Genomic DNA, 13,261 nt, shown 5'->3' on the forward strand with positions numbered 1-13,261 from the left:
ATGTGCTGCTACCTGTGCGTAATTCACTAGAAACAGAACGGCAGTATGAATTTTTATTTATTTTCGTTCCGTAAATCCAAGGCGATTTAGATCGTCCAGACCGCCACACCATACAATGTTATTGTGATTTGTGATCGACTATGATACATTAAAAATTCCAGTGCTGGGAAAGAAACCTGTGACATCCCTGCTGTAGAAGTTCACGCTCACCATGTTGGTATGATTGATTAAGGACAATGAAGGTGGCGAACTGGGAACGTATTGGAATGCCATCTGTCATACTAAACTTTTACATAGACTCTTGCAAAAGAGGATTGTAGATAGACGTTTATTAGTAAATTTCGTAGGCACGATTTCACGCCCTGTCATATGTCCGCATGTGGTAGTGTTGCAAGAAATATATCCGTTCTGCCCTTCCATCAGCAAAACTCTAGGAGTTGTCATAAACTTTGCTCAAAACATACGATATCTGGAACGTAATTTTTATATATTTAACAATTCTAGTATATGAAGTGCGTTAATTTCCGTATTTATCTGTGTACGTTACCGTTCGCTGCTACTGCTCTACTGAGGCTACTGAGTATAACCGTCAGTTGTGATCTGTGATCCATGTGTTGAAGCTAGGGGTGTGTAGTGTCGAAGTCAGTGTTCATAACGCACCTCAGCCTGGCATTATTCTGACCATTTTGACAGATGCAGTCTTAGGGGCAAAATTTGAGTACTGCAGAAATGTTTATTTGTTACTGAAAATTTCTAAGGTCATTAAAGGCTTGAAAATGTCTGTAGTGTTTTGTTGCTTAAAAAACTGTTTTGATGGGATTGGTTTATCGCAAAATAATATACAGCGGAGAGAAGTAAATCCCATAGTACTTGATACTGGTCACATGGGTAAGTTTGAAACTTGTAGTGTGCAAATAAATCCGCCTGTTTAGATATTCTGAATTGTGGTATCATATATCTTTTGGTTCATTACATATATTTATGAGCATGTTTACTTTTCAGGTCATGAAGTAGTGATAGTAAAAAATGGACAGAGAATATGCGGTAGTGGTGGTGCTTTGGCCAGTGCGCCTTTAGTGCAAAGTAAATCTTACTTTGAAATTAAAATACAACAGTCAGGTAAGTGATAATTATTTGAATTTGTTTCATATATGATTTTGATAAACATGCTGAGATTTGAGGTTCTCATGTTGCTAATATTAAGATTCAGGTCTGCTGTGTGGCACTCTCTAGTATACCAGATTGGTGTTGTATCACAGAAGATCACACTGTTAATTACTAACATGTTTTTTTCAAATTTTATAGGTGTTTGGGGTGTTGGTTTAGCAACACGAAATACAGACCTCAATCGATCACCAGGTGGACATGATGCTGAATCATGGGTTCTGTGTTGGGATGGGGTGCTCAGGCATAATAATACAGAACTTCAGAAAATACAAGATTCTGCTCAGGAGGGAGATATTTTGGTAAGAATTATACAGTTAATCTTTAAATATGCATCCACTTCATTTGCAAGTACTGTCACGCTATTATGAAGTTAGATAGGCTGTAGTTATTGAGTTGTAACAGTTGATGTTGTCATATGAATAGATAGGCAAGTTGTAGTGGTTGGTTGAGGCTTATAGAGTCCTCCAATGGTTCTTCTTAAATTGGTACAGTTTGGTTATCAGATCATTTACCATTAATTATTCCATGTCTAAAAAACTGGAGCATGGTGATTCTGTTAATGAAAACTGTGTATCTTTAGAGTGTTTGTTACTTGCAGGACTGTTTTACACAATACAGTCAACTCTCGATTATCCGGGATAATGGTGGGGATGGAAATCACGATTAATCGAAAACCCGGTTAAGACAGATTTTATTAAAAGTAGTACTGTAATACTGTACCTTCATAATACTATAGGCCTGCTTGTATTTAAATTTATTCAACCTCATTTTTATGTCATCTCATGGCCTATTTAATACTTTTTTTACGTTACACTGAAGTATGAATTAGTTATTTCAATCACAGTGTTCAACAACATCCAACACTTTTTACGAATATTAACACTTAAAAAAATTTAATATTGTCGTTTACTTTTTCGCTGCATTTTCCTTTTTCTGTTGAATACTTAACACAACACGCTTCCTTTTACACCCTGACATTTTGCTAACATACTTGAAGATCGATACAAAGATACTTACTGGGGAGATGTATCTGTCCTTGAAACTTTCCACAAATCCTTGCATTCTTTCACCCCTACCCTAGAACATTGTGTTAGCATAATGGGACCAAAGAATGCAGAGCTCAGTTCACACTAGTGCGAAAATAGTGTTACTATTTTCCTAGGCTGGCTGGTGGCACCCCTCACTTAATGCTAGTAAAACAGCCAGTAGGAGTGGAAGAGTGGGGTATAGTAGGGTGAGCATAAGAAGGCATGACAGAATGGAGGACAGTTCATGAGAATCCTTTGCGTGACAACAGGTACAAATTATAGAATTAAATTAAGAAGATTCTGTTATTGAAACTTATTAAATATACAGCATTTAGAGAAAATTTTATTTACTGTGTTGCAAGCATCTGGGCTTTTTTCCCCTTGAAAATTTTAATTTCAAAATTATTGTTTTTATACATTTTATCAAAAAGGGGAAATTAGCTTTATAGAGGGGGTGAAAGGTTCTTTTGAACATGAAATTTGGAGTTACATTTACAGGAATTGGCTTGGAAAAAAAGTGTTTTTGTGTTGTCATGGAAATAGGATTCTTTAGAATGAATCAACGAAGCAACAGATTAACTTGTTAACAAAATCTTCCTCTTTCCTTTTTGTTGCTAATGAAAAAGGATATGGTCCTAGAATTTAATTTTGTTTAAATAAAATAATGTATGAAAATATTTGTTTGGTAGAGGGAATGATGTTAAAATTGGTAAAACAGTTTATTATAGTGTGAAGAAGTGTCTAGTCTCATTCATTGCGATTACAGCAAAAATATTGGTCTTACGGAGAAAACTGTCTTCTCTTGATTTTCAGAATTTTTCCATTTTTTTCTCAATTTTGCCTTAAACTGGAAAGATATGCTCACACATGGCTATCAATTATGATACTGAACAAAATAGTGCGGTTAATAATGGCTGAAGTTTTGGAAAATTTTTAAAATTGTTACTTATCCTAATCACTCATGTGAATGTTATGCAATTAATACTTACGTACTACCATACTGCACATTTGTATTAATTTCTTGTAGGGAGTCTCATATGACCATATTGAGCTAAATTTTTATATCAATGGGAAACCTGTGGATAGTCCAGTGAGCGGCATCAGGGGCAATGTATATCCTGCTTTGTATGGTAAGTAATTAGCTGATTATGGTTTATTAAATGTATCTTTATTAGAATACATTTATGTGAATATTATTTTTGTGCTGTAGCTGAATTCAGGCCTGTCCGACCACTGTTGTAGAAGCCCAGGAAAAATTGTGTGTTGTTTTATTTCAGTGGATGATGGAGCTATACTGGACATTGTCCTTGACAACTTCCATCATTCTCCTCCAGGAGGTTTTGATAAGATCATGCTAGAGCAGAGCCTTCTGTAACATAGTGCTGATCTGCAGATTTAGACTTAAATGCCATCACCATTTGTTCCCTCCATACCACAAGAAAGAGAAGTCCATCTGTTAATATGGTAACATAAGCTGCTCTCATTTTCAGATTTTCCCAGGATTTTCTAGAAACATTTTTCTCTCTGCTTTACAGAAAATTATCCCGGCCTGTCCTTATTTTGTATGTCGTGCTGCTAGAATGATTAAATTAAAAGTATGTAAATAAGAATTTGAAAATTCTGGGACATTAATTCACACTGGATGATGGAAGAAGTCCAAAAACCCAGTAATTCTGTGTATTAATTCACGGTGTATTCTTACACTGAAAGAAGCCCCAATTGAACTTGGTACAAAATTTAAAGTATTAATACAGGTCTCATATTTGTTATATGTGATTCAAGAGAAAGTTGGTCCTTATTCAGAAAACACATATTTGATTCAGAATTAATTATTTAACCAAAAGAGTACTGTTCAAGGGTTCTTATGATTGGTGTTTTAGCCCATGTGTTTTAAGCAATAATATTGTTGCAGTTTGAGAACAGCTTGTGAACAGTGCCTAAGTAATTATGGAACTGTCTGTAATTTGTTCTACACGTTATACTGACAAGCAGTTCTTTAGACCATATCAGCGAAGAAGTTAACCAGTCTTGCTGGGGAGGTTAGAACTTATCTAAATATAGACATGATAGACTGCAAAGATAAAGGGCATTTCCCAGTGGAGTTTTAGATCTGGATTTGAGAGTCTTACACTTGTGACTTTGAACACGTATTGCTGTGTAGTCTGGTAGAAGTTCACCGACATTTGGAGGAATATATTACATCCATCTTCAGGATCAAAGAAGCAAGTAACCAGCAAGAAGCAACCAGCTGCACTTCCCATGGCCACCTGCTGGTTACTTGCTTGGCTTACTTTTCAACCCTAAATATAGAGGCAATACCTTCCTCCAAAATATCAGCGGACTTCAGTGGACTACTGTCTTCACATCCTAGAAGACATTGATCTTAATATATTCATATTTATTTGCAAGTGCTATTGAAGTGGTGAATTAATGCATGAATGAATGAATGAATGAATGATAATATTGCAGATATACCACAATTGAATGTATTGTTTTGTTGCTAAATTTGTTTAACCCTAGAATGGGCATCTCTATTTTCTGTACTGCCAGGCCAATTTCTTAAGAAATGTAGACATTTTTCCAAATGATTCTGATTTCTGTAATTTTTATTTTACACAAATGTTTGCTACACCATTTTGAAGTTCTGAGTTACATGTAAACTTTTCAATAAAGTGAACCCAAAAACTATTTTTAAAAATATTTATGCATTGCTAAGTACTGCTTTCCTGGTTTTCTTTGCCTGGAAATCACAAACATGGGTGTCGCCATTCCTATAATATATGATTTCTCCAACAGTTGTCAGTATTCAAATGGTAACCCCTGTTGAAGAACCCACATTCATCTTCTAGATTCATCACCATTTTATGCCATATATGCTATATTTTTGGCAGAAAAATATACACTAGACAATTCTGTATGGAAAATGTAGCCTGTATTGCCTTTCCATAATTTGAATTTCATGAACCAAAAACAGCAGTGCTGGGTGTGTTGAATATAAGCAGTTTTATTCTTAATTCCTATCGGAGATTCAGTGAAAAATATTGACTGATGGGGAATGTACAAATATTTCCATGGCCTGTTTAACAAGCTGGACTTTGTGACATGGATCATATTCATATTCATATTTTGGTGCAGCTGTGCTGGTATAATTTAATTGAAGAGCCAAGTTAATTGTGTAAAATTCATTCCTGAACATAACTGCAGAGAAATATGGGTGTTGCTGAGAAAACCGTGGAACCAGATGTTTTTGTAGGTCCTTTGGGATCCTGATCAGTATTCAGCAGCACATCAAACGAACGTTTTATTTTCTCTTCATTGATAGCCTTGAAATTTTTTAGTCTGCAGTGTATAGATGATCCTTGACAAATATTTCATTGTAATATTTTTAAGAGATTTAGCATATCTGCTTGTGCTTGTGCTATCATGAAATTTAACTGTACTGAGGGGAAAGTAGAAGATAATGTATTGGCCTTGAATTCTTTTGTAAATTGTCCTGGAAGCCTCATCTCCTAGATCTAGGTATGTGACACAGTAATTAATTTACATTGAAATTGATGTTTTTCAGTTATGAGTTAAAGAACTGATAGAAACACTGTCATTATTATTGTTACATAGTTGAATAACTTGGCTTGTGTTGTCTCCATTTCTTTCAATGACTACTCTCTTCATCATCGAAGTCACTCAGCTCCCTTCCTTCGTTCAATAAATCTTTAGTTTACTTTCTTATTATAATTAATAACATGAGGACTGCATGCCGTTCTTCCATGCTGGCAGGATGCATTGTTTTTTAACAAGAAAGATTTTAACTGACATGTTTGACGGTTTCAGTGCTGGTGTTAACAATACTGTGTAAACAGTCAAATAATTTGACCTCTGGGAGACTTGGGGTTGGATTAACAGAGACATATATGAAGAAAGCCGTCTTCTGGGATGTGGCGCCATGTAGATTTTGTATTAACCGACATTTCGGAAGAACGTATCGCCTCCATCTTCAGGGTAGAAGAAAAGAGAAGAAAAATCTGTGAGCAAGGAACCAGTGTGAGGAGATGCTGACAGACTAATGTTGAGTCAACCACTGGTTCCTCTCTTGTGGACTTTTCTTCTTTTTTCTTCTACCCTGAAGATGGAGGCGATACGTTCCTCCGAAACGTCGGTTAATACAATATCTACACAGCGCCACATACCAAAAGACAGCTTTCTTCATAGTCACCGCCATGAAAACCTCAGATCTTACAGATTAGATTAGATTAGATTTACTGAGATAGATTTTATGCTATTGATGGAGATGTGAATCCAAGCAGTCTTATGTAATATCTTTGGTAATAATACACATGTAATGACCACTTAGATTACACTGAGTGTACAATCTTGCAGATGTTTTGACGCAGGTTGTATTGGTTCATTGGTTTCAGGAATGTACAATGGGTGGTAACTTTGTAGTTGTGCAATAGAGCATTTAGACACAATTGTACTGAAGTCTGTACACCCTATTAATACCTGGATGTCTGTTTTGAAGAAAATCATCTAGAGTTTTATAAAATAATTCACATTCTGTGATAAATATTAACTAAATTTCACATGCTCAATCCAAATTGGCCCACACGTAATAGTTGCTGATTATGAAAACAAGACAATGTTCATCTTTTGTGATCTGCTGTACTTTTAGAATAATATACAAAATCATGATGTGTCAGAAGTTTTTGCTGTATGCTTAAAAATGTGTTGCTATAGTACCATGCTCAGAAACATAAACATGAATAAAACTTTCTTACTTTGTAACCAGCCAAATGCCAGTTCAAAGATGAAGCCCCCAACTTATAGACTGGTGATGTGATAATATGCTCCCTTATGGACAGTTATAGATGATTGTGGACCAATGGTAGAGTGACAATTAACAGGAGAAAACTGAAGAAAGTTAGAGAGAAACCTACTGTAATGTCACTTTGTCGATTACAAATCTCACATGAAGTCACCCATTATTGAACCTAGGCCTCTTGTGTGAGATGACAGTGTCTTACCACCTGAAATATGGCACAACCATTTTAGATAGATATTTCACAGAAGTTAATGTGGATCTGTGAGTAGTTATGGGTTACATTAAAGTGTGTTGTTGATCACAGAAACATTGTTACAGTGGAGCTGGTGATCTTCTGAGCTATGACATCATGCTGTTTGCTATGCGGTATCATCTACCAAAGTACCTGATGTCATAACACAAAAGATTGCAATCTTTGGTAGTTCACTGCAATGAACACATCAGATCTCATTGTTGCAATGCTTTCCAGCTTCTGTAGCTTTATGCCAAAGGGGTATGAGGTGACTCGTATAATGTATGAAGTGAGCTGTTTCAATAATGTAAATTAATTTGTTTGAGTGATGGACATACATTAATACAGTTTTAGTGAAACAAAATAATATAGTAGCTAAAAATGGATCCCTAATATATTTAGAGAAATATTAGAATTTACTATTTCTGTTTAACAGTTATTTTGTGTTGAAGTTCTGCAGTAAACCTGTCATTGATGATTTCTTTTCCCTGATTCTGTTCTCTACAGATATTTCATATGATTTTGTATACAGTATCCTATGTGTAGTTGTAGGTTGTATGTAAGGTAAGTCAATAAATAAGTTACAAATGGATATAGAACTTAAACAAATAAGAGTACTGATTTGAAAAATGCTTTTATTTCTCAACATAATCTCCGTGTACATTGAGGCACTTGTCCCATCATTTCACAAGCCCCTGAAAACCAGCAGCATAAAATTCTTTGGGTTGCTGTCGAAACCAGGCGGTGACTTCCCTTTCTACAGTTTCATTGTCGGGAAAATGTTCAGTCAAAAGATGATGTTTAAGAGGGAAGTCACTTGGAGCAAGGTTGGGGCTATATGAGGATGCTCGAGGACTTCCCACTTGAAATTTCGCAACGTCTCATTTGTCTTGTTGGCAGTATGGGGACGTGCGTTGTCATGGAAGAGCAACATGCCTTTGGTGAGGAGTCCTTACGAAGTTTCCTGAGGATATTACAGTAGGAGTCGGCATTTACAGCATTTGTTCAGCTCTCTTAAACATCATCTTTTGGCTAAACATTTTCCCGACGATGAAGCTGTAGAAAGGGAAGTCACCGCCTGGTTTCGACAGCAACCCAAAGAATTTTATGCTGCTGGTTTTCAGGGGCTTGTGAAATGATGGGACAAGTGCCTCAATATACAGGGAGATTATGTTGAGAAATAAAAGCATTTTTGAAATCAGTACTCTTATTTGTTTAAGTTCTATATCCATTTGTAACTTACTTATTGACTTACCCTCGTACATTCTTTGCATAATGTGCTTAGTCTGAACACATGTAGGGAAAATTCTGTGCATCCATTCATCCACATTGTCACTACAGAAACATTGTACAAATTTTATGAAATTTGACATTAGCGGTCCATAACAAAATGTTGTAGGTCTATTTTGATATCCATAAAGACTGATATCACAAAAATATACTTTGAGAAGAGAGCTTTATGCAAAAACACTTGGGGAAACTCTGTGTACTTCAGTACACGTTGCACCTATCCAGTCTTCGACATTTTTCGTCTCTTGTGTAAAATGAAGTAAGAAACACTTTTCTCGATAGACATGCAAAATATGTATTTTTAATATGTGCTAATCCATTACCTGTGTGCAGTAAAGGTAAAGAAAGGTTAAGTTTTCCATATGCTTAAAGCACAATGCCCTAATGGGCATATGGGGGTCTGCAAATAAACCTTCACCACATTCTTCTCTTTGTCACTGGAAGTGAGTGGTCAATTTTGGGAAAATAGATGAGCGTGAGAGTAAGTCTGAATGTTTTAAATAGTCCTAACAGTTCTGCCCAGGATTGGGCTCTGACCATGTAGTCCATAGCATGTCACTTTTCTGACCTAGGTGTTACAAATCATAGCATTTTACAGTATAGTACATGAATTCTGATTCAAAGGATTCATTATTAGATTGCGTAATGAGGGTGGATGAGCTGCTGATTCTTGTTTGTTTGTTTGTGTGTGTATTGGAGAGGGGAAGGGAATTAAGGTGCATTAGGATGAAATCAAGGGCTATTTTCACTTAAGTAAAATTCAGGTTAGTTTTGTTACCTAGCCAGGGGTGAAATTTAATGAGATTTTGTGTATGCCAAACTCTAAATGGGATTAATTTATTTACATGTGAGAGGAATTTTGATAAATTTGAAGAGTTTATTGTTGTGGCCTACATTAAGTTATGCCGTTGTTTCTCAGAGGGAGTGAGGGAAATTACATGGAACTTCCCTCACAGTAGTAAGCCTTTGTTTGGTTTAGAGTTAGGTATAGGTATAATTTTCTACAACTAATCTTCTGTTAGAGTTGTACAGCCCTTTCACTAAACCAAATGAACTTTGCCTTTCTGAATCTACAAATCTCCATGAGAATGATAATTTCAGATAGGCTTGTGTGAAGCTTGTGACCTTTCTAAAAATGTAAACATATTTAATATTATTACTGACATGTTACATAAGGCAAAACTTCAGCTCCCATTAAGAAGAATACTTGTATTTTCAACAGGATAACATATTGTAAGTTTAAAATACTACTGTGTATAAAGTCCTTATATATTCTCTTGAAGATGGAACTTACTAAGATATTTAGTCATTGTTACATTGTTACAGAGTGCAAGTGTCTTAACAGATTCGTTACAAAGCCAATACTATGTGTATTGTACAGAATGTTTATGATTTATAATGGTGCTCATTAGTGTAGAATAATTTGAAGTTTTTTCGTCAAAGTACTAATTTGAAAGAGGCAAATACTGGATCACCTGGATTAAAGAAGGGACAGAAAGGACTAATAATAGAACGCAGTTCAAAATTCTTTAGTTTTAAAAAGTAATTATAGAGAACATCTGTTGTATATTACATTACACTTCTCTAATGGTCCCAGTCTTCTTGGCTGTTGTGATCATCCTGTTTTCCCTTATAGTTGATTGGTGCCGCTCGTAAAGAGACCAATGACCTTACTGCAGTATCCATTTTTGCGTGACATATCCATCCACTTTTGTATTCCTAGGCAGTTGACTGTACTTGCTTATTTTCTAACTACTCTTTAAAAGGTTTTGTTGTCCACGGTTTCAGACTTTTAAAATCTGTGCAGTTAATGTGTGTCCCATATCTATCAACTTTAAACTTGGGAAATTTCTGCAGGTCCACATTTTCACTCATTTCACTGACTTGACAAACCATGTTTTATTCTCCCAGATAGTTGGTATCATATTTTCTTTGGTTTTATTGACATAAACGCCTTTTGTTTTATTCTCCAAAACAAATTCAGAATTACTGGGTTTTTGGACTTTGTTCATTGTCCAGTATTGTAGTATCTACTCCTAAAGCCCAGTAATTCTAGGTATTATACACCACCTTCAGAACATTTTAGAATCTACCTAGTATCAAGATTTGAAGTCAGTTAGTCTCAAAATCTGCTTTTACAGATGTATTCAATTTGGGTTTTGTTTTAATCATAACATTTTATTCTGTCACTTGGCATATTGTGCTAGAGCACAGTACTTAAAAGTAGCTACCTTAAAAGTAGAAACCCATTGCAAGACAGTGATAAACTTTGAGTGCTCTAACTTAGGCTGCAACCTAGGGGAAGGTACTGGAATTTTACTTGAGAAATGCAACAGAGACTACAAAGTTCATAGAATAAATTAAACATGAAAATACAATAACAAGTTTTTCCAGTTCAAGCTCATGTTTTTTGAAAGTTGTTGGGCCTTCCATTAGTACAGCTGGTAGAAAATTCTTCCTTAATAAATAAATTCATTGTATTACAAACAATATTAACTGAAGCAGATGTCAAATGTGTTGAAGAGTCAAGAGCAAGGGGGGGAAAAAAGATACATTTTCATGGTACACCGATCAATGTCCAAAACAATCTTCTGATAAGTTCCATTCTTGCACAAGTTGAATCAGATAACTGTAGCCTTACTACTGCTTTGCAGTCTGTTTAGTGTTCTGGTAGTTTGAAACAGTGTATTGGACAGTGCTAACAGACAGTCTTTAACAATCCTGGCATCACTGAATATCTTCATATTTCAGACTAAAATCTAAGCTTGTTAAGATGCTGTGATGGTGAGTTCATTTCTGTTCATTGCATTGAACAGTGATTTCTGTTCACCATGTATGTCCTCTTTTAAGGCTTTTAATTTTCCATACCACTTTTTAGATTGAATTGGAAATTTGTCTGAGGAATCTGGATGTAGCTGTGATGATGGTGTAACGTGTATCATTTGATCATACTTACTATATACCGTGGTACAAGAAACACATCGCAAAACATTCGGTTTTCACATGCACAATGGAAGTCATGGTCACATCATCTTGGCAATTCCATTGTTTATCCTGAACTGTCATTCTTTTTTCCTTTCATTTTGCATGCACAAAGAGAAGGTCATGTTCCCATCTTCAAAAATTCCTATGTTCATCCTGACTCTTTTCTTTATTTTTCTTTTAAACACATATGAGGCATGAAATACTGTGTTGTACAATATATTGGTGCATAAATACATGAGAAGGATCACATACAGCAGAAGTCTGTACCTTTCAAAATGAAAATTTCTTTACTTGTACTTATTTATTCTTAATGGTCACTGTATTAGTTTTATTTGTACTTAGCACATCAATAAATAGGGGCATGCAGTAGTGTGATTGATTGAGGCACAGTGCTACAAGCTGGAAGGTCGCTGGTTTGATTCTTGTTGAGGTCATTGGATTTTTCAGTTGATCTAATCCTTCCTGCCATACTATGGCCCTGGGGTCGACTCAGCCTCTAACAGAAATGAGTACAAAGAATCTTCCAGGGGGTAAAGGGTGGCTCATGTGTAAGAATGGCAACCTCACCACCATCTATGAGCCAATTATGTAGAAAATATGGAAGCCTCGATGTCTTACAAACCTGTGGGTCTCCATGGCCTGTTGCAGGGATAGCTTTACCTTTTTTTACATTGGTAAATACAGTAGAACCCTGATTATCTGACACTCTGTTATCTGACTTGACTTGAGCGCTTTAAGAAGTGAACTTCAAGATTTTACCATGTACACATGACTTTTTCATTTATAAAAGTTTAGTTTTGCATTTCTTTTAAATATTGTGATATGATTGACTCTTGACTGGGTTTTGGATTTGATATTATATTTATTGACCACTTTAGCATACAACTCATAATTACACTTAATTACAGCACAATCACCGATTTCCACACTTTACAAGTCTTTTCCTGCATACAGTGTCTTCACTAGTAGTTTCCTGGTAACGGTTCAAACAGTGGATCCCATCCAACTGTACACTCTCTTCACAGATTAACTGACCAAGCTCTAACCTTGTCCCTTGCTTATAACATCTTGGCACAGAGCACGTGGAAAAGACCGTTCCTCTGTTGCATGTTTGTCTGTTGCTGCTGGAATATGTTTACTGAGCTGTTACCGAGCATTTGCCGTCTATTCGTGCTTATTAAGAATCTGCTACCTAGCAATGGACGTTGTTCTATTGCCTGTTTCGCTTCCGTTTCCCAGAAATGAATGTTGTTTCAGAGCTCTTAGCTAGCAACAACTGTTTCTCTGGATCCGCAGCTCTTACTTTGAACAAATATGCTACAGTATTGTTTACACGCTGTAATTTCATAATACAGTTGTAAACCAAGTTGTATAGATATTTGATCTGTGTTTTTATGTTATTCATATTACCTAACATTTTTTGTTATACCACTGTCCTTTAGTTCAATTTAGGTTGGATAGTGGGGGGGGGGTTACATAAATGTTACAAAGTATTCACTTAACTGGGAAAAACATATTACTTAGCAACTGAAGAGTGTTTTGACAACTACCAAATATGTTTTAAGTGGAATTTAATTAAACAGAGAAGCTTATGACATTTTCATGCCAAGTGGCAGCCCAGTTTGGCTAATATGGTTTAAAAGTATCATTAATAGAAATTCTTAGTTTAAAACTCCATGAAATTTCATTTCTTAAGAGTGCTGCAGATAATCATGGAAGGACAAACATGTACACCCCCCACAT

The 13,261-nt window shown here is 35.7% G+C and overlaps 1 protein-coding gene across 1 annotated transcript; it reads left to right on the plus strand.

The window, feature by feature from the left end:
* Nucleotides 1-58: 58 nt before the first annotated feature.
* LOC111872229 (SPRY domain-containing protein 7) lies at nt 59-6,159 on the plus strand. Its single transcript, XM_023865897.2, has 5 exons — nt 59-888; nt 1,003-1,119; nt 1,306-1,466; nt 3,223-3,325; nt 3,473-6,159. Exons 1-5 carry the CDS (start codon nt 777-779, stop codon nt 3,568-3,570), a joined length of 591 nt encoding a protein of 196 aa, XP_023721665.1. The 5' UTR covers nt 59-776; the 3' UTR covers nt 3,571-6,159.
* Nucleotides 6,160-13,261: the final 7,102 nt, after the last annotated feature.

This window comes from Cryptotermes secundus, unplaced genomic scaffold (assembly GCF_002891405.2).
Source record: "Cryptotermes secundus unplaced genomic scaffold, Csec_1.0 scaffold797, whole genome shotgun sequence".
NCBI lineage: Eukaryota > Metazoa > Arthropoda > Insecta > Blattodea > Kalotermitidae > Cryptotermes > Cryptotermes secundus.

Bases quoted from the DNA above. Each gene is read 5' to 3' on its own strand.
- LOC111872229 (XM_023865897.2), top strand. From the start codon at position 777: ATGTCTGTAGTGTTTTGTTGCTTAAAAAACTGTTTTGATGGGATTGGT. The intron at 889-1,002 runs GTAAGTTTGAAA...TTTACTTTTCAG, and splicing joins ACTTGATACTGGTCACATGG to GTCATGAAGTAGTGATAGTA. The intron at 1,467-3,222 runs GTAAGAATTATA...AATTTCTTGTAG, and splicing joins CTCAGGAGGGAGATATTTTG to GGAGTCTCATATGACCATAT.